Genomic DNA, 22,870 nt, shown 5'->3' with positions numbered 1-22,870 from the left:
CATTCTTGCCTGGCCCAGCCAGAGCGCTGACCTAAATCCAATTGAACATCTCTGGAGAGACCTGAAAATGGCTGTCCACCAATGTTCACCATCCAACCTGATGGAACTGGAGAGGATCTGCAAGGAAGAATGGCAGAGGATCCCCAAATCCAGGTGTGAAAAACTTGTTACGTCATTCCCAAGAAGACTCATGGCTGTACTAGCTCAAAAGGGTGCTACTACTCAATATTGAGCAAAGGGGCTGAAGACTTATGACCATGTGATATTTCCGTTTTTCTTTTTTAATAAATTTGCAAAAATGTCTACATTTCTGTTTTTTTCAGTCAAGATGGGATGCAGAGTGTACATTAATGAGAAGAAAAATGACCTTTTCTGAATTTACCAAATGGCTGCAATGAAGCAGAGTGAAAAATGTAAAGGGTCTAAATACTTTCCGTACCCACTGTAGAAATTAAAGAGAATCCTCCCTCATCTGAGAGCATAATGATTTACTGGGTGCAGCAGGTGTGACACAATCAGAATTTTTAGATGTAGCATGCAGTAGAGCTGAGAAAGCTGCCCGCACCCCCACCTGGCTCTATATGTAAATAATTTATTGACAGTGAGCTGCTTATCACAGGAGGGGCGGAGTCTGATTAGCAGTCTTGTGCATAGCAGACCTGGCAATGATATTCTCCGATTGATAAAACTGATAAAACCTTCTTTACAAGTAAACAACAGCATACAATTATAAGCTTTAACGTAAATGGTATCTGCTATATTCCTTCTTTTTTGGTAGACTTGCTTTGCATTTTGCACTTTCTTACACATGATATAGTTGTTACTGCACTCTTTAGATGGGATATATATACACTTTGAGATTTTTTTTTTCACATGGATGATTAGTAAGATGCACTGAGTTTAGGTATCAACTCTACCCTTAGAGGCACTATGCTTTTAGATATTGTAGGATCCGACATATACTGATCATGGAAACTGCATTGCATAATGACATTAAATTTCTTATCTGCATCATGGACATTCCCTGTAATTTTTATTGAAAAAGTTTTTATATAATTGTGTTGTTGTGATATTTTGAATTAATAAAGAAATATTCTTTATGATAATACGAAGGAGAGTTTTTCTATATTGGATTAAACATATTATAAAGCAGATGCAGCTGAACAAATGGATATAAAGGTTGTAATGCAAGTTTCTATATAATTTTTTATTCATTTAAACATCTGCTCCTTCTATGTTTAGAATTAGTATTGTGTATGACTATACATAACATACATAGTTGTCAATCACTAATTAGGACCGCCCAGTGGACTCCTAAGCATCGAATGTTTAATTAAATTACTACAAATCTTTCGCTAAAAAACTATATATCAATCTGTTCAGCTCCTCATGAAGCCCACAGAAAGGACCCCAAGTAAAATGTGACACATTCCCTTTAAAGGGAATCTCAGCAGATTTTTTTCTACCTCACCTGACAGCAGCGTAATGTAGGCAAAGAGACCCTGAATCCAACCATGTATCACTTCGGCTAGTTTCATATTTGCGGTCGGTTTGCATTTCCGTGTGATTGCTGCACATGTAAAATCACAGCATGCGGATGCATCCGCATGCAACGCATGTCCCTGCGTACCAAATGTTAAAGATAGGTATGCAGGGAAACACAGGACGCATACAGAAGTAGGCGGAGCGTAGGCAGGGCTTCAAGCAGGAAGAAGGGAGGAAGTACGCTGCCATCCGCAGCCCTCCAGACCGCAGATGTGAAACCAGCCTTAGATTACTGGGTGCAGCAGTTGTGAAATAATCAGAGTTCTTAGATTAGGCATGAAGCAAAGCTGAGAAAGCTGCCCCCGCCCACACCAGGCTCTCAGTGTGCATAGTCTACAAACAGTGAGCTGCTTATCACAGGAGGGGTGGAGTTGAAAGAATACCCGCACACCAGCTATTCGCAGCCATGATAATGACTTTGTGATAAAACCTTAGTTATAAGTAAACAACAGCACACAGCCTAATAAGTAACACATTGTTAAAATCTGTGTTTTAACCCCTATCTCATACTGTACCCAGATTACATAGCAAAAACCTTCTGACAGATTCCCTTTAAAATATTGTGCATTGATACTGGGTGATCTGGTGTGTAGCTGCATTATCCTAGATTGTAATGGGAACTGCTGTGTCCTTTTTATCTTTACAAATGGGAGACATAAGCTAACATTATGTGCTGTTGATTTCCAAATAAATTTTGGGCTAAGGAATGATATTTGTGAAGGATTAATTACATTTTTTTAACAGTAGAAGGATATTACTGAACGTCCTCAGTCAGTCTGTTGGAAATATACCAATGTATGTAATTATAACATGGTAGAAGTCTCATTTGGGTCAGAGAATTTCTGAAATACGTTTTGTTGAACCGTGAAATGTGCATGTTTTCTAGTAACATGAATTGTGGTCTGTGTTGTGTTACAGCGCCATGGATAAAGAAGAGAAGAAGCCTATTCACAACAGATTTAGATCCGATGACGCTTTAGACAGGTATCTGGGTTTTTTTTTGCATTTTATTAGCAATCACAAACAATTTCTGAACATAGAATTTAATGTCATGTGTATATTATGAAGATTTTCTATTAATCATAAAAGGGAATGATTAAATTCCTACTTAGCATAGCAACAATTGCACTTTTGTAATGAGTAGACTCTGCCTCCCAGGATCTTTATTCATCACAGGAAGGTCCTGTTTGGCTCCTGGTGTAATGATGGGAAATTTTACCTCAAAAGTCAATTACTGAATGTCATGCAGTCATAAGGTCAATCACTGGCCTCAGTTATGATGTCTACATGTATGGCTTATAATATAACTAAGGAAAGATAAGAACTTCATCACTGTGGAACTGATGAGAACCACCAGGGTGGTGGAGGTTGAGGTGTTTCCTTGTCTAGTGTGCAAACACTAAAGTGAACCTGTCAGCAGGATTGTGCACAGTAACCTATACACAGTGTCAGGTTGGCGCTGTTATACTGATTAAAAATAATACCTTGGTTGAAGAAATCCGTCTTGTGGTTGTTGTTTAATCTTTATTTTCAGCTTTGAGTTATTGATATGCCCGTGCTCCGGGGCGGCCTGTCGGGGGTCTTTATGTGGTGCTCTGATTATATATTCATCTGTATGGCTTATGAGAGGTCACTGATCCCTCAGTGTCCTGCCCCCTATTTTACATACTGAATATAATATGGTTTTAAAAAAAAATTCACATTCAGCAGGCAGACACTGCAGGTGCCATTTTGCTAGAGGAAAGAAATATTTGTCTCCATCAAAATGGCACTGGCGGCACCTGCGCAGTAGCATCTAACGGATCGCCGGTAGTTGCTACTGCGCAGGCATGTTTTGCGCCATTTTGAGAAAGATTTTATTTTTCTGAAGAAATTTATATCCCTAAAGAAAATAATGAAATGGATATTATAGATGTGATCACGCTACAGCGCAGGAGCCGCAGCCGCCTGCCTGCTGAATGTGATTTTTTTTTTCAAACCATATTATATTAAGTATGTAAAATAGGGGGCAGGTTACTGAGGGATCATTGATTTGTCCGAAGTCATACAGATGAATATCTAATCAGAGCTCCACATGAAGACCCCCCACAGGCTGCCCCAGAGTACGAGAATTTAATAAATTCAGAAAGTCAAACTATATATTGCAGAAAAGTTAGTTCCCACTTTGACCATGAGAACGCAGCAGGAGGTTTTTGATGGTCTTGATCATGAACCAGTCTTCCCAAATATTAATTAAGTAATTTGACCACTAAGCAAAATGTAAACATATTATACACATGCGTTTATGAATATATTAATATTAACTGTGCATTATTTATGTAAAACCACTTTCATATACTCCAGAATCATTTCAGTAATGACTTAGCTGCCAAAAAAATGAAGAAATTATTTGGTATTTTATTTTATAATATTTGTTTATATTTTCTTGATATCTTATCTTGATATATCGATTCAAAGTAATGTTAGGTGATCAATGGAATAAGAAAAAAGTCTGGTTATGAATTTAAATAGGAAATGTGTCACATGTAACAATACAGTACATGAGCCAAGCTTTTTGCATGTTTAAACTTTTACTCACTAACAACTCATATGAATTAATACCATGTAACACTGCTAATATAACGCTGTAGGACTAAAAGTTAAACATTCCATTAATCTATTTAGTCATTTGTAAGTAATGCTCAGAATTTAGTAATGATCATCATAATGATTGTAAAATTGGTATCTTCAACCCGGCCTGATGAAATTTATGGAGCATTTTAAAGACAAGGGTAGTTTGAAATGACTTACTAATGTATTTTGCATAACAGTGAAATCTAGATGTTGTAGGCTTAGAAATAATCATAGTTTAAAGAAAGAATATAGAAACAAACGGAAGAAAGTACAACTTTGCAGTTATACACCCTAAGCATAAACTCATTCCCCCAGAGTTGAATTTTCAATATGTACCAACATTAGAGACGAGACAAATCTGAAGATATCTAAATTTGCCAGATTTGCTCAAATTTGTTACTATCCATCCAGAAATTCAAGGAAAGTCCATAAAAATAGGACACTTTTTTTGCCTTGTCTGTAAAAAAATGAAGGGGCTGTGATTTTTTTGAGGCTAAAGAAAGTTCTACATATTATTTTGACTGCAATTATCATCATTTTACATTTCACAGTGAGTGGAGCTTGTCAAAATTATCCCTTATAATCTTTATGACTTATTATGGTTTTACAAAGTGTAAGTAAATAATTTCATCCGTCTGTGATTTTTTTTTTTAATAAACTGTCCAGAAAACGTAAAAAGCCAAGTTAGCAAACCTGGCTCCATTTAGATTTTTACATACAGTATGCCAAGACACAAGAAGCAAGAAAATCAACGTTCTGTAGAGATTTAAGAAAAGATCCATTGTATTTTAACCATTACAATTTCATTACAGCAAATTCTACAGAACATAGCCATAATCTCCAGTACCGTAACACGGATTATAATAATCTGTGATTTTTGTTTACAACCTGTGGTTCCATATTTCCTCACAGAATTCCATCAAGAAACACATATGAAGGAGGAAATAAAGCAGCCACTCTGGAAAGAGTCCCCATGAGGTAGAGCCTAAAAACGAAGGTGCCCACAGATGTGCCTCTGACTGTGGCTGCTGGCTAGCCTTGCATTGACAGGTTGCTGTTCAGCTTGTCAATGTTGCGTTGCATTTGGAGCATTGATCTGCATCTGCACTTCTGCCACTGAATCAATGATCATTAGCGCCCCACTATGGAGCTCACATTACAAGTTACTTTATATAGCCAAGCTAATAATGCTGACATAACGGGACATGTAATATACAAAAGTCCAAGAAAATCTTCACAGATGTGAAATCATGCAGTGCCTGTCAATATTATAGCTGGCTATATTCAGTGTTTTGCATTTAGCTTGGTGGCTTTTTTTATAAATCTGCTATGCTGTTTTTGTAGCTTCTTTAAGATCTGACAGTTTGACCGATCCTAATTATTGGTAACTTTTACCTCCCAGTGATATTCCGACCCACCCATCATAATCCCGCCCATTAGTAAACCGGATGGGTGGCTTATCGCTGGTCTCATGAAAGTTGCTAAAAGTTTCCGAGTTAAGTTGGATGAGATAACACTATGGGACTGAAATATATTTTTGATAAATGGAGGCTGATTTTACTTACTTTTCATTTATTTATTTTAATTTTCTTGCTTATATAACACTATTATATTCCGCATCACTTTACAGGCATTGTTATCCATATATGTCTAAATTCTTTATCAGTATACTTTGGAGTGTGGGAGGAGATCAGACTTTCGAAGGAAAACCCAAGAAGAGAATATACAAACTCCATTCAAATGTTTAGAGAAATACAGAGCTCAATACAAAATATTAAAAGAATTCTGCTGCTGGAAACAGACTGTATACACTTCAGAATCAATTATATGTTAATGAAAGATTTCCTAACAACTTATGAAACAGAAACGCCTGTAATGATACTGGCCAGCAGTTTCCATGTTAAGTATGTTGAATGGAACTAAGTGCACTATAATAGATGTGCATTTATTAATGTTACACCCTAATCTGGCCAATAGCACGTCACATCACTTCTTGTGCGGTTAACCGATTCAGTACAATGAGAGTAGGTAAAGAAGTGGCCTAAAAAATGGCCTACTGAGCTTAAATTAATGATGCACGAGCATGTCAGACATTAAAGGGCATTGGGCATTACAGCCCCTGGTGAAAGGTCTAGTTACAGAATACCAGGCGCCATAATTGGTGATTTATTCTGATGATGTCATATCCATGCCATCTTTAGGAGCATAGTTGAGAATTTAATTAGATTACAGCCATTGAGGCTTGTTATCAGCATCACTTACAGCTAGTTTAATTTCATAGTAATTGCTCACACAGTAAGCCTTTACTGTACATTAAATGGGCAGTCCCAAACTTGTATAACAAAGAATATACACTATTGTAATGTTCTTTGCACTTTAATTCCTTCCAATTTCCATGTTCTCCGCTTGCTGCCATTGAATAGAAATATTGTTTACAAGCATAGATTGAAAATTTGTCTCAATCTGATAATATCCAAATATGTTAGATTTAACATTGTATCAGTGAAGGCAATCCTCTGCCAGCTAAGCAAATCAGCAGTAGAAACTTTCCTGCCTAACCCTAACCCTAACCCTAACTCCAGACTGAGAACTAAAGGTACCTTCACACGAAACGACATTGCTAGCGATCCGTGACGTTGCAGCGTCCTCGCTAGCGATATCGTTTCGTTTGACACGCAGCAGCGATCAGGATCCTGCTGTGATGTCGCTGGTCGCTGAATAAAGTCCAGAACTTTATTTGGTCGTCCGATCGCTGTGTATCGTTGTGTTTGAAAGCAAAAGCAACGATACCAGCGATGTTTTACACTGGTAACCAGGGTAAACATCGGGTTACCAAGCGCAGGGCCGCGCTTAGTAACCCGATGTTTACCCTGGTTACCAGCGTAAAAGTAAAAAAAAAAAACAGTACATACTCACCTGCGCGTCCCCCAGCCTCTGCTTCCTGACACTTACTGAGCGCCGGCCCTAAAGTGAAAGTGAAAGCACAGCGGTGACGTCACCGCTGTGCTGTTAGGGCCGGAGCTCAGTCAGTGTCAGGAAGCAGACGCTGGGGGACGCGCAGGTGAGCATGTACTGTTTGTTTTTTTTACTTTTACGCTGGTAACCAGGGTAAACATCAGGTTACTAAGCGCGGCCCTGCGCTGAGCAACCCGATGTTTACCCTGGTTACCCGGGGGCCTCGGCATCGTTGGTCGCTGGAGAGCGGTCTGTGTGACAGCTCTCCAGCGATCAAACAGCGACGCTGCAACGATCGGCATCGTTGTCGCTATCGCTGCAGCGTCGCTTCGTGTGAAGGTACCTTAACACAATATACCAACCCAGGAACAACGCATTTCTAAGGCACCAGAGAGACGATTCTATTCATTTATTCATCCAAAATGCATCATAAAATCAACAAGCAGCATAAGCAAAATGGTGGATGGAGCTCCCGTTATGGACACATCATACCAAGGTCTTGATTGGTCCTGAGCTTCTGAGGGTAACATAGAATTGTGTCATTCACTGTTAGTAAGAAGATATTTTGAAAATAGTGATGAATTTGAGCACAAAATACAGGAGCAAGCTGTAGATCCTGGTCACACATTTATGGCAACTGCCAGCCAAGACATATTTTTACTTACTGGTGAGAAGGAAATTCTCTATTGCCAGAGCCTTCTCTCCTGCAAGAACAAAAGTTCAGGTATGTTAAAGAACAACTTTGTTTCCTCTGACATGTGCCATTGGGGAGAGTGGATGAATGCTACCAGGACCTGCCAAGATTAATATAATGAGTACGACCATAATACAACTGCTCTACTTTTTGAATAGCTAAAAACTGGAACTTCACCTCATCAGGGTTCATAGGTTTTTGATTGCGACTTGATATTTCGATTAAGCTTCCTATTTTTACTGAACAGTTTTTATTTCCAGACTTATGGATCAATCACATTGCTCATGTTGGCTCAGTAGTTAACACTGTTGCTTTAAAGTGCTGTGGTCCAGGGTTCAAATCCCACCAAGAACAACATCTGTAAGAAGTTTGAATGTTCTCCCGGTGTTTGCAGCTTTCCTCCCACACCCCAAAGACATGCTGATAGGGAATTTAGATTGCCATCACTTTCCCCATTGGGACTTACAATGTCTATAAAGTGCAATATAATGATGTTATACAAGTAAGTACCACTTGCATGCTGCAGCTTTACTTGTCCTTTACATGCTTAGCATAAGCTTCACTGATACCTTTATTCCAATATATACGTTCAAGTGTGTTTGATGTATATCTTTCTCTTTTAGAAAAAGACTTGTCCTTTCTCTTGACATGTCTATTTTAGTAAATGCTTTTATTCCCAATGAAATAACTATTCTACATCTTTACCTAGAACTCTGTATTATGTAATGTTATTATTTCATTTAAAGCACCAATAATTCCACATTGCTGTACATGTGATAAGGGTTTACACACAATGCATATATAAAAATACAAGTACAATAAATGAACTAACAGGAACATAACTGGTACAGAGAGGACCCTGCACTCACGAGCTCACAATCTACATGGTAATGAGGAAGAAGACAATAGGTTGGGGGGTTGCAGCAATTCCGGTAGTGTCGAGGCGACAGTGTGGTTCTTGCAGGTTGTACTGAGCTGGCAGCGGGGATATTGCAGTGTAGGCTTTCATGAAGCAGTATCTTTTCAGGCCACATCTGAAGGACAAGCTGATATGCTGAGGAAGTGAGTTCCAGAGGGTGGGGGATGATCGGGAAAAGTCCTGGGAGATGGTTGTGGGAATAATATCTCTTTTATTCCTTCTGAAAGATGTTTAGAATTGAGAGTCCTCAGTGGTTGAACCACTGAGGACTCTCAATTCTAAACATCTTTCTATCTACTGGCTAACACGGTACCAAGATATATATTATTCCTTCTGGAAATTTATAAATAAATTGTTAACTTGGTTTTTCCATTCCTCCAGTCAAAAGAGTGTTTCCCTGTACAGTCTGGTTCTTTCAGCACTGACTGGACAGTGACGGTGTGTAGAGACACCGCCAACCGGTAAAGCCCCACTTTCTCAGAGGAATAACAGAGGAACAATCACATCACAGAGAGCTAGGGAAAGATAATTCCTAATAATTGTTTTTTTTTAGTTTTTTTTTAATGTAAGCATTTATTATATTAGACATGACAGAAGAGGCAGATCCTCTTTAAAAAGTGCACATATGGTGTTCTCTAGTTATTAAGACTGGAGAGCTATTTTATGATGAACTCAATTACATTATATAATGTAACACTAAAATATAGGTTAAATTAATTCAGTTATCATACGGTCTGAGGTAGACATATTATAAAATATATATTTAATTTATTTTGCCAATGTAGCTTATACAAAGGGTGAATATTGATAAAAAGATTGTTAAAAGAATAAGAAATGAAGAAAAGATTTGTATCTTTGATATTGACTCAGTTTCATATGGTTATTGTCCTTGCCCCTAATTTCTAATAACATATTGTTTGTATCTCTGATCTAATACACTAAATATATTAATTACCTACTGTCCTTTAACACACATTTTACGTGTAAAATTGTTTAAAAAATAAAATTAATCAATTATATTAACAGAAGGCACTTTTCAGATAAAACAACTAGTAAATGCACAAGTAATTAATATCTTAACTAAGCTTCATATTTCTTATTTTTCAAAGATGTTTAATGGTGGAAATTGCTAAAGATAAAACAATAGACACAATAACAGGGACAGTCCTCTTAAGAGAGTGACCTGCTAAAGGTATTCAGTCATTGTCAAAGTTAATTGCGCCACCTATTGGGCACCAGCCGTCATTATCATGACTGGAATAGCATATATCGTGACTAAGACAATTTCCAGCACGAGATGTAATTAATGTTAGTAATGAGTATGATCCTTTCTTTATAATAATCATGTAAGTATGGCAGTAAAGAACCTGAGGAAACAACAACTTTTATACACAATAATCATCCTACGTGCCTTACATAAGTTACAGTTTGTGGTTTCTTTAATGCCTCCTTAAAGTATGTTTTTGTTTCCATTTAGTGGACCAGAAGCCACCAACAAAAGGTACGAATGTTTCTCAATTATAGGTATGGGTTGTCATGTACATTACTCATTTTTTGTTGGGCTGTGAGTCTGACACAATGAATTAATTTTTACATTCAGTAGACAATCCTGGGCTCCGAGTAACAAAACAACAACGACAACTATTACAGAGGAATCCAAAAGGTACGGAATCCATGATGGCAACAGATTATACCTTACTTTCCTCCTTACTGTTATGTACTGTTGTTAACTGAACGTTTTATAGCCAAGTTAGATGTGCCAATGCTCGACGAATGAGTGTTCATAAGAAAGCTCATTCTTGACTACTGGCTCATCTAAATAGTCTGACAGTCACGTAAGGAACACGCAAAATGCAGATAGACAACAAAATCTGGTGAGATTCTTTTGCTCTGAGAGTTTATAACTCTCAGAAGAGCTGACTCTATACATCATCTGAATGGTATATGGAGTCTTGTGCTCAAATGTTACAAGATTTGGACTATTTTGACATTTTGGCAAGTTGTTGCTATGTAAAACACAACTGGAGAACTGAGTTTTACATGGTGAGAAGCCCACTTAAAAAATCAAAATGGACCACTTCTCAATGCTTATGTGCCCCTTACTCATCCTTCTGGTCTAATAACACTTACACCTTGACCAATTTCATGATCTTATTAAGGAAGAAGAATGGAACCTACCAGACTTCTCTTGAAAACTCCACAGCATATGCAAGCGCTTCCTTATTGGGGTGTGTGTGTGTGTATGTGTATATATATATATATATATATATATATATATATATATATATATATATATATATATATATATATATATATACACTCACCGGCCACTTTATTAGGTACACCTGTCCAACTTCTTGTTAACACTTAATTTCTAATCAGCCAATCACATGGCGGCAACTCAGTGCATTTAGGCATGTAGACATGGTCAAGACAATCTCCTGCAGTTCAAACCGAGCATCAGTATGGGGAAGAAAGGTGATTTGAGTGCCTTTGAACGTGGCATGGTTGTTGGTGCCAGAAGGGCTGGTCTGAGTATTTCAGAAACTGCTGATCTACTGGGATTTTCACGCACAACCATCTCTAGGGTTTACAGAGAATGGTCCGAAAAAGAAAAAAAATCCAGTGAGCGGCAGTTCTGTGGGCGGAAATGCCTTGTTGATGCCAGAGGTCAGAGGAGAATGGGCAGACTGGTTCGAGCTGATAGAAAGGCAACAGTGACTCAAATCGCCACCCGTTACAACCAAGGTAGGCCTAAGAGCATCTCTGAATGCACAGTGCGTCGAACTTTGAGGCAGATGGGCTACAGCAGCAGAAGACCACACCGGGTACCACTCCTTTCAGCTAAGAACAGGAAACTGAGGCTACAATTTGTACAAGCTCATCGAAATTGGACAGTAGAAGATTGGAAAAACGTTGCTTGGTCTGATGAGTCTCGATTTCTGCTGCGACATTCGGATGGTAGGGTCAGAATTTGGCGTAAACAACATGAAAGCATGGATCCATCCTGCCTTGTATGGAGCATCTTTGGGATGTGCAGCCGACAAATCTGCGGCAACTGTGTGATGCCATCATGTCAATATGGACCAAAATCTCTGAGGAATGCTTCCAGCACCTTGTTGAATCTATGCCACGAAGAATTGAGGCAGTTCTGAAGGCAAAAGGGGGTCCAACCCGCTACTAGCATGGTGTACCTAATAAAGTGGCCGGTGAGTGTATATATATATATATATATATATATATATATATATATATATATATATATATATATATATACGCACTATATGGACACAAGTTTAGGGGCACCTACAGGAGTTTTTATGAAATCCCATTCTAAATCCATGGGCATTAATATGGAGCTTTGCAGCTATAGAATGTTCCTGTTCTGGAAGGGATTTCTATAAGATTTTGGCATTTGTCTGTAGAAATTTGTACTCATTCATCCAGAGGTACATTTCTGAGGTTACTTGACTAGAGGACCTGACTGTCAATCTCCTTTATAGTTCATCCCATGAGGTCAGGTCATGGTGGTGAGGCCAGTTGTTTTGCTCCACACCAAACATGCTTTTATGGACCTTGATTTTTTTGAAAGGGGCACTGTCATTCTGGAACAGAAAAAGGCCTCCCCAAAAAGCACACACTTAACTAAAATGTTTTAGTATACCAAAGCATTAAGATTAACAGTCACTGGAACTAAGGGAGTTAGGCCAGCCACTACAATACAACCCTATAGCATTGCTTTGCAGTTAGCACAGTGCATTCAGGCAGGTAATGTTCTCTTGGCATTCTCCAAACCCAGACTTGACCTTAAAACTGCTAGATAGAGGTGTGATTTGTACCTTCATTGAACATATTTCCATTGCTCCAGGTGCAGTTTTTTTTCAATACCAGATGAGGTTTGGAGCTCTGCAGTTATTGAATTATCAGGACGTTGGTGACTTTTAAGCACTATATACCTCAGCCCTTGGTGTCCCTTTTCTGTAACTTTACATGGCCTGACAATTCATGGAGATGCTCTGGTTTTTAACCTCTTTTCACAACCTGGATATTTTCCGTTTTTGTGTTTTGTTTTTTTTTGCTTTTTCCTTTCATTTGAAGAGCCATAACTTTTTTATTTCTCTGTTGACATATCAAAATTAGGGCTTTTTTTTTTGTGGGAACAATTGTAGTTTTGAATTAAACCATTCATTTTATCATGTGATGTACTGGAAAGTGGTAAAAATGTTCTAGTGTGGCAAAATTGCAAAAAAAGTGCAGTTAATGCTGCTATCATAGATTGACAGCGGCATTAAAGAGAATAACAGTCGTAAGTGGAGCTGAATATCACAGCCATCATCTACTCTGAGACACCATATGGCATAACTGTATGTCATATGTCAGGAAGGGGTTAAACACTTCTAATTTTCAATAATAGCACTCTCAGTTGATATTAGAATGTTTAGGATGGTAGATATTTCACAAACCAACTTGTAATAAGGGTGGCATAAAATTACAATATTGCGTTTGAATTCAATGAGCTCTTTAGAATAAACTGTTCATTCACAAATGTTTGCAAAGGTAGACTGCATGGGAAGGGGCTGGATTCAATACACCTGTGGAATGGAACTGAATGAATAATCTTAAATCAATACCTCTCCATGTGCCCATGTGAAATGGGGAAGACATAGGAACCAGGCTTAGCTCACAATGAAACTTTTTTGGAAGAGATGGGTGAATAAGGGTGCATAGCTCGGGAGGGGGCCATCCCCATCTCAATGCAAACTAGAAAAAAAATAGACCAAAAAGAGCCCACTCACCTTTAGCATAAATTAATGCACAGGTGCACAAATATGCGGTGGCCAATACACCACAATGTACGTATACCCTATGCGTCAGCACACTGCGACTAATGAATACATGAACTCCACTATTGTTGTACATGTTAAAAATATAAGGAACTTGGTTTCATTTTTTTATCAAAAGTGTAAAAGCGATCCAACCATGACAAAGTGACCTCATATAGATGTCCCTTACTTTAATGAGCAATGGTGGAATTTAAATATTTATTAAAGAGGTTGCCCACTACTTTTACATTGATGACTTTATCCTTAGGATAGGTAATCAATGTCTGATTGGTTGGGGTCCGACTTGCGGCACCCCCGCTGAGCAGATGCTATCAGTGATGGCGGCCGCTGGCGTTTAGTACTCACTTGCGAAGCTTCTCCATCTTCTCGTAGTGGCCGAGGCACGGTACTACACATCCGCCTCCTATTCAAATCAATAGGATGTGTAGCAGCCTTCGGCAGCCACTATCAGAAAACAGCCAGCTTCACAAATGAATGCTTCCGGCCATCACCGATAACAGCTGATTGGCGGGGGTGCCGGTGTTGGACCCCAACCGAGCAGACATTAATGACCTATCAATAGGATAGGTCATCAATACTAAAGTAGTGGACACCCTCTTTAATTGCTGTGTGCTAATGCACAGTGTAAGTATTTTGTAGATTGGTCACAGTGTATTTGTGCACTAGCATATTAATTTAATGCTAAAGGTAAGTGGGACCATTTTTTTCAGATGGCAAACATAGCCTGAACTAGTATGTAGCTGGATCCATTACAACAGGGTAGAGAAAATGAGATTGCTATTTGTGAGCCATGACAAGGTCTGAAAGTATTTTTATAACTAATAGAAAACTACAGGTTGTAAAGGGAAAAATGATGCATTACACTGGCAGCCAGTTTGTAGCTGCTCCCCAGTTCTATTACTAAGCTTTATTATCAGCTTGTCACACAAATATGACTGATGTGTAATAATGGTCAACGATTCTATTCAACACCAAGGATTCAGTAACTGTTTGGAGTCAGCACGTTTAGCAGCTAATGTCCACTATTGAAAATAATTTTCTTTATTTCAATCAACTGGTCCATAATTCCGTACTGATTAAGTTCATAATATAACTGTCATGGTTAGGACAAGGTTATGTCTTGTACTCTCAGGGTTAATGTTCTTAGCCTCTCTTTCAAGATGGGAGGGCTATTTATACTCGCTCCTAACCTGGTATCCTTGTCAGCTATAGGTTTTTCTGCAGTCTGTATGCTTGACCTCTGAAGTGTGTGCTGGCTTGCTTTGTGTCTTGCTGTCACCTGCTTTATTCGTTTCCCTGGATTACTGACTTCTGGCTTGGCTTCTGACTATTCTTTGACTTTCCCTGTTAATATCTTGTAATCTCCTGACTAAGACCTCTGTTTGTTTCATTATTCTTTTGTGCTTGTCCATTCTCTGTTTCCCCAGTGTCTGGCTCCGCCCCCTGACCGCCTCCCACTTTGTCACATGATCGTAGTTTTTTTTGCTTTACCTGATCGCTCTGTCTCATGTGAAAGGTCCCATTGGTGTTCATGTTAGTTACCCGGTTTCTGGTCCAGCTCCGTTGCTGCTGGGTGCAGTTCCCCTGCAGCATTAATACCCGGGTATTGTGACAATAACTCTACTTTACTGATAGAGCTCTAAATTTCCTGCATGAGTATAAGCAATACATGACTGCCTACAGCCACCAATGGGGGAGCTGACTGCTTACTTTTTTATTTTTGAATTTAAATGTCTGCTCTCTTATACTCTTTATTGGTGGCTTCAGGTAGACATTATGACATAAATATATGCTGAGATTTGGAGCTCTGTGTATTAGAAAACAAAGCTCTGGTCATTACAATCAAAAATTGGGAATTTAATTAAACAGGTTGTCTACTACTTTAGCATTCAATTCTGATTGATCGGGGTCAGCACACGGCACCCCCACCCATCAGCTCTTCTCGGTGTCGGCGTCAGCAGCCGCCGGCCGTAAATACTCACTTCTGGACCTGCTCGGTCTTCTTGTAGTGGCTGCTGCAAAGTACTAGACATCTGCCTCCACTGATTTGAATAGGAGGCAGATGTGTAGTACCCTGCTTCAGCTACTATCAGATAATGGCCAGCTTCACATGTGAATATTTCTGGCCTGTAGCTGCCAACCCCGACACCGAAAACAGCTGATCAGCTGGGGCGTCGAGTGTCGGACACTGACTGATCAAAAATTGATGCCCTATTCTATAGATAGGTCATCAATGATAAAGTAGTGGACAACCTTTATAACACACAATTTTTTTAACCTAAAAATATATTGCTAAAATATGAAAAGCCAGTAAACTTTTTTAGTGGCGGGCTGGTGGGAGTAAGGTTGTGTTGAGAAGGTCGAGTTTCTAAGCATTGGTGCAGGTAATCTTCTGGAACCGCTATATATTCTCTTATGAAACCACAATTAAAAATTGCTTTATCTAAAATAAAATATGATACAATCATTCTAAAATATTTTTTATATAGATTTTTGCATAGTTGTCTCTTTTTTTATAACTTGACTGATGCACTTAGGCTCCAACACACTCTTTTGGTGTAACTATGGTATACACAAGTTTAATACATTGCCCAATAGGTTACACAAGTTTAATAAATTATAATTGGCTGATTGTGTTTTAATAAATCTGCATCTGTGGGAATACTCAATGGATTTTTTTTTCATAATGAACAATTGTATGAATCACTGTTTATGCTGGGCAAGCGTTGCTTACTTTGGCTTCCTTCAGAACATTGTACTCCTTAGTTACTGAAGAATCGTGAATGAATTCTGTGTTCTTTCCAGTCTGCGCTGCTACTGAGTTTAATAAAATAAATGTACAAGGCGACACTGCCAGTGACAATACTATATGCGTCCCAGTGCAAAAAGTAATGTAAACCAAGTGGGAACTTTTTACTAAACATATACAGTGTATATATATAAATATGGATACACCTGGGTGGACCATTTATATGGATACACCTAAATAAAATGGGAATGGTTGGTGATATCAACTTCCTGTTTGTGGCACATTAGCACTTGGGAGGGGGAAAAATTTTCAAGATGGGTGGTGACCATGGTGGCCACTTTGTAGTCGGCCATTTTGGATCCAACTTTATAAATGGCCCACCCAGGTGTATCCCTATAAATGGCCCACCCTGTATATATGTATATATACATTTATTTTTATTTTTTTTAAACATAAGTAAATGAAAAAATATATAAATAAGTCTAATAGTCTAATAATATAACTGAATGATGTTATGTGTATTTGAAATATATATTTAGAGAAAAAGTTCTATATATACTAATTATTTTTACCTATGAATGTGCATTTAAAGATTGCTGTTCTATTAGTATTGTTAGTGAAATACAATGAATTGATATTATTATTATATGCTATGTTCACAAACAGAAAATCGTGGACTCCGCCAAACAGCAACAACACCAATACTACCACCACTACAACAACTGAAACTAGACAGTAAGAGAAAAAAAAGTTTAACACTTTTTAAATGTAAATAATTAAAAATTAGATGTAAATCTTCATTTATAGCTTATCCATAACACCGACACAACCACAGTATTAAACAGTAGATAAAGGACAAAAAAAATACCTTGCCATCCTTGCATTCATCTTTCTCTACTGGTATTAGTGTCTAGGCATGGGACCATGGCAGGATGGTACAAATCCGGTTATGTTCAGTGCAAATAAATTACCCTGGGTTGACAAGTGTGGATTGAAGGGAAGGCTCATCACATCCATAGTCCATATCGTGTTCCCTGCCTTGGTGTGTATGGGTACCAGTGCTCCAGCAAACCGTCCACTTCACAAACATAGAGAAAAAGAGCGGTACATCCGTTATAAAAAAAGAATAAAAAACTTTACGCTGGAAAAGCCAGTAAACACTGACAATAACGCACATACTCATAGTCGGAACAATAGTAAAGGCATTATTGTTAAGCTGGAAACGCATCAGTCTTTCATGGCTTTCATGTGAATCTTTTCCAATGCAATGGATTTTTTGTATCCATTTTTGTAATACAATAAAGAAGATTCCATTATTTTATTTCTTTGATGTGCTGCTCTTTTTCTCTATATTAATAAGATTACAGCCTTCACATTTTGAATTGGACATTTTTCACATAAATTAAAAAAATGAAATAACGTCTTTATCATAAATGAAGGGCTATGATACAATATGTTTCCTAGTAAGAAAGAGGCTTAGTATGCTTGCCGACAAGAATAAAGCTAAATCAGTCAAAAGGGGCAGGTATTATGTGAATTTGTAGAAAATTGAGAAATAGAAAACGACTAACAATCACTCTATCAGTGCTGCACTTTGTTACCTCTACACCTCAGCAATCCGTCTGATGAAGGTCTATGTTTGAGGCTGAAACGTGACTTAATTTTGGATTGGTACTGCTTAATAAATCATATCATCACCTTTCAGATTTTATTTACTTAGTTATGTTTTTATATTACTAGTTATTTGTAATAATGATGAGCCCTTAATAAGGGCTAATGCATATCCTACAATGCAAATATTCCTGAGAAATTATATAATAAGTAACAATATATATAATATACTCATGCTGGTGAATTACTTTTCAACAGGGTTGTCCCAGGCAAACCAGAAGGGCAAAAAATGTAAGTATTGTTTCATAATATTAATTTTACTTTACAGGAACTGTTAAGGCCAATACATTCCCAATACATACTGGTGTTATGGGAAAATGGCATATTTACACATCAGTTTGTTGTCTGTTTATTAAATGATTATTGGACGGATCCTTAAAGTTTAATCAAACTATTTAAATATCCCTTTTTTTTCGAATCCCTGTGTATGCTCCTTTAAACTCAGTGCACTTCCTACTCTCCTGTTGTTGGGAATGAGTATCAGCCATTCAAGTATATACGGATCTGTTTACAATGAATGAAGACAAAAGCCATCTGATTTCCAATTGTTTTTCATTTGATTGAACACATCCCTTGCTTATGAAAAAAAAATCACGTATTTTAACCTCCTATAGTTTTTTTTAATTGGATGAAAAATAAATCAGATGCAACACAGGCTAAAAATGGTCGGTTCTTTTCAGAACAAAAAAAGGAAACATTTGGTTGAATAGACTCTCGATATGCATAATGATAAATGGTGGGGGCTAGTGTAATGATAGATGATAGAAAATAAATTTTGTCACAAAACAAGTCCTTTTTATAACCAACCAATCTTTTTTTTTTAGCACTATTTACTCATCGGATACAAGGACCACAGATAAACAACCCAGAGCCGCCTTTGTTGATAGTGCCAGATCAAGGTAGAGTATTGTTTGGTCACTTCTATTCCAATACCCTGTGCAGAAATCATTAGTATCAGCGAATATCAGAAAGTTTGTGAGAAATATGCTTCCCTGTCTACTTATAAACTAATTTTTCTCCTCTCCCTGCATGCTGAACCCATTATTTTCTCTAAAAATTGATAAAATCTACCTTGATTAAAACAAGATGGTCTGGCAGCTCATTTAGTGATCAGATAGCAGCTGCCTATTTAGGTTTATGAAGAGTGGAGAGAGTAGGAGGGAAGAGCAGAGTGAGAAGCATTGTGACTAGACTGCTTTCTAGTAAGTGTTTTATTTTTACCACTGCTGGATTCACAGCTACAGTGCTTAATACTGCTTTATTCAGTAGTATACTCAAGAAAGCTTCTGAGCATGAGTTATATAAAAACAGGAATCCTGCTTATGAGAGATATAGCACCTAGTCTTCACCATCCAGCTTAGTGACAACTGAAAACTAGAAGTGACACACAATTTGTGAAAAATACAGGATACAAGTCATATAATGGCGCAAAATAGACTTCTAACAGTTTATTCTAAAAGGTTATCTGAAATGACAGGTACGCTTTAAATCTTACAAGTATTATTGATTGGAATGTTGTAAAAATATATTTTTATTGAAACATTGTAGACTAAAAAATGAATCAATTAATGAATCTTATAAAAATTGAATTTATTAAAAGGAACATATCATGTCCCCAAAACTATTAACCTGCAGATATGAGGTGAATTTGCAGGTTCTAAAGCTGTGTGGCTGACGCACTGAAAACCTGGCTGCCGGGATGAAATTAACTTTATTCCCCCTGGCAGCCTCCGACTTTCAGTCTTAGAGGTGTGGCTGAAGCAGATTCAGTACTTAGTAAGTTGTGGCTGTAACCATGTCCCAGCAATGACTGACAGCCGGGTTAGCAATGCATCAGGTAAATAACAAGTGTGAAAAAAACAATAGCAGCAATTAAAAGTTTGTATATCAGATACCTTAGCATTAGTTGTAAATTGCACCATGCATTAGAATAAAATCCCATTTATTATACAGATACTTGAAAATTAATGAAAATTTGGAAGAATATGGAAAACATATTAGTTTCTGTAATGAAAAAGTTTGAAAACACTGCCTGACATTATTATGGAAATGCTAAATTTGTTCCCTAAATACTTAAATGATGACAATCTGGCAGTATCTATAAACTTGATATTAGAGATACATTACAGTGCGAAAGAATTAGACATTTGTGGAAAGATACTTCTAAATAAGAATGCTTTCCCTATTAACAACAAAAGAGTTAATAGTTTCTTTTTTATCAAAGAAAATGCAAAGTGAATAAACAAGACACATCTAAATTAAATTACTATTTAGTGTGACAATCTTTTGCTTTTAATACAGCATCAATTCTTTTAGGTACACTTGGACAAAGTTAGGGATTTTGAAGGATTATATTTAGATACCAAACCAATGATAATGATCATCATTTTCATATGTAATCTGAAACAGTCTTTAACTGAATCAGAAACAGCTGTGATGAATAGCCAAATTCTGCTAAAAAGGTGAGGTTGAGGAAAACAGCTTCATGTCACAGCTAAAACGCCAGGGCAAGACTGGGCGAAGCAACAAGACAACAGTTATCCTGCATCAGTAAGGTCTCTCGCAGGCAAAGATTTCAAAACAGACTGGGGTTTCAAAATGTGCTTGTTCAATCGCTTTTGTGGTTGGCAAAAGAAAAATTAGTGCAGCAGTACAGGAAACAATCATTATGCTTACTTCCCACCCTTCAAAATTGGAAGATGTTCAGCAGTGCAATCAGCTTAGAACTAACAGATCAGCTTAGAACTAACAGCAACCAGTGGAATCGAGCTATACCCATATACTGTTTTGAGAAGTCTGTCCAAAAGAGGTCTTCATGCAATAATTACCATACCTTTGACATTGAAGCAGGTGACTCAACTATGCATGAAAACAGCAGAACTGGGGTGCAGAAAAATTTGAGCTGATGCTCTGGTCTGATGAGTCAAAATGGGAAATACTTGGCTGTAACAGAAGATGTGTTGAAAGACTGGAGAGCAGTACAATAATTAGTGTCTGCAGATAACAATGAAGCATGGTGGAAGGTGCTTGCAAGTTTAAGGCTGCATTTCAGCAAATGGAGTTGGCGATATGGTCAGGAATAATGGTGTCCTCAATGCTGAGAAATACAGGCAGATAGTTATCCATCATGTAATACCACGAGGGAGGTGTCTGATTGACTCCAAATTCATTCTGCAGCAAGACAACAACCCCAAATTATACAACCAATGTCATTAAGAATTAATCTTCAGCATAAAGAAAAATAAAGAGTCTTGGAAGTAATGCTGTTCCTTCACACAGCCACTGTTAGGGCTGGCGGAACGCACCGAGTAAATATACCACCGTCCACCGTGCAGGAAAAGAACCTGCTGCTGGCAAACGGCGGCACTATATGGCGGTAGAAGCGATCTCTGTTGCTTCACAGAGTCGCTATAAAGAAAGGACTGTGTCCTGTTAAACTCCACAAGAATACACAGTAACTGCTGAGCAGATAGCAGCTTGTGCTCATGCAGTCAAGGAGGCAAACATACAATCTCCTCACCGGAGGAGCCGGTATTCTAGGTGGCTTATTTCAGCCGCGGCCCTGAAACCGTACACACAATCTCTGTTATGATCCTAGTGGCAAGGATCGCAAGTAGGACTAGCTAAGTAACTAAACCGACTACAAACTCTGGGGAAGTGGTAACTGAATTGACCGCAACCTGATCCTATCCGCAAACAACTATAGGCAGCCATGGAACGTGACCTGAAAATCCTAGACGTCTCTTCACGGCCTGAGAAACTGACTATTCCTAGAGGGAACGAAAGTCCTCACTTGCCTCAGTGAAATGACCCCAAAGATATAGAATAGCCCCCCACAAATATTAACGGTGAGTTAAGGGGAAAGCACAAACGCAGAGATGAAATTAGATTTAGCAAATGAGGCCCGCTAACACTAGAAAGCAGAAAATAGAAAGGGAACTGTGCGGTCAATTAAAAACCCTATTCAAAATATCCACACAGAGATCGCTCGAGCCCCCGCACCAACTAACGGTGCGGGGGAAGCAACTCTGTACCCCAGAGCAAACCAGCAGAAGAAATCACATATTAGCAAGCTGGACTAAACTCATCATACACAGAAATCATATTGCAGACTGATGAGCAAAAAATAATTAAACAGAACTTAGCTTCTCCTGAAGAGACTGAAACCGAAGATAATCAGGAGTAATCAGAATAGCACTGAGTACATTGACAGCCGGCAACAAGTGGAAGTGAAACAGAGCTAAATAGGAAACTCCCAAGTGAATAGCGAGGCAGCTGATCAGCCACAGACCCGCAGGATAACAAACAAAGCCACCAGGGGGAGCCCAAAACAAAAGTCACACAATACCACCTGTGACCACAAGAGGGAGCCTGAAAACAGAGTTCACAACAAATCTCCTCACTGGAGGTGCCGGTATTCTAAGTGGCTTATTTCAGCCGGGTTCCTGAATCCACACAAGCGTGACCACATTGGCGCAAAACTCATAACATGCATTGATACTAGCGCATGGCCATGCGGCCATGTGAACCTTATATAGCTGCAGCAAGTACAAGACCTTACTAGAAAGACCAATGAGAGGCTACCACAGAGCCTGAGCACCTTCAGGACCTTCCTGGAGAACCAATGGGCTTTGCTGCAGTATCCAAGCATGTGACCCTCGATCTCCAATGAGAGATCTTACCCTGGGCATGCTCAGAAGGAGAAAAGCAGGACTTAGTCCCAAAAGCGTCTGCTCACCGCTGCCCAGCACTGGCTTCAATGGCAGAAGCTGGAAAAGCAGCAGTAACCCTTTGCACAGAGTCAGACTGAGCGAGACACTGGGACCAACGTCTCCGCTGAGCAGGCTCCACTGCGGCAGGAGAAGAATGGGAGACCGCAG

At 38.4% G+C, this 22,870-nt stretch overlaps 1 protein-coding gene across 5 annotated transcripts in view; it reads left to right on the top strand.

The window, feature by feature from the left end:
* SCEL (sciellin) overlaps nt 1-22,870 on the top strand; it is a 118,216-nt gene that overhangs the window by 34,681 nt on the left and 60,665 nt on the right. For 2 of the 5 annotated variants that reach the window (XM_077297199.1, XM_077297200.1), the window contains exons 5-11: nt 2,464-2,529; nt 5,071-5,136; nt 10,204-10,227; nt 10,327-10,389; nt 16,986-17,054; nt 18,189-18,221; nt 18,815-18,889. In XM_077297199.1, coding sequence (XP_077153314.1) covers nt 2,464-2,529; nt 5,071-5,136; nt 10,204-10,227; nt 10,327-10,389; nt 16,986-17,054; nt 18,189-18,221; nt 18,815-18,889 — 396 coding nt within the window. The remainder of the gene's footprint in view (nt 1-2,463; nt 2,530-5,070; nt 5,137-10,203; nt 10,228-10,326; nt 10,390-16,985; nt 17,055-18,188; nt 18,222-18,814; nt 18,890-22,870) is intronic. The other 3 variants (XM_077297202.1, XM_077297201.1, XM_077297203.1) reach the window with 3 other exon arrangements.

This window comes from Ranitomeya variabilis, chromosome 3 (genome assembly GCF_051348905.1).
Source record: "Ranitomeya variabilis isolate aRanVar5 chromosome 3, aRanVar5.hap1, whole genome shotgun sequence".
Taxonomy (NCBI): Eukaryota; Metazoa; Chordata; class Amphibia; order Anura; family Dendrobatidae; genus Ranitomeya; species Ranitomeya variabilis.
Note: the sequence above shows the minus strand (reverse complement) of the source record. Positions and strands in the feature narration are given on the sequence as shown.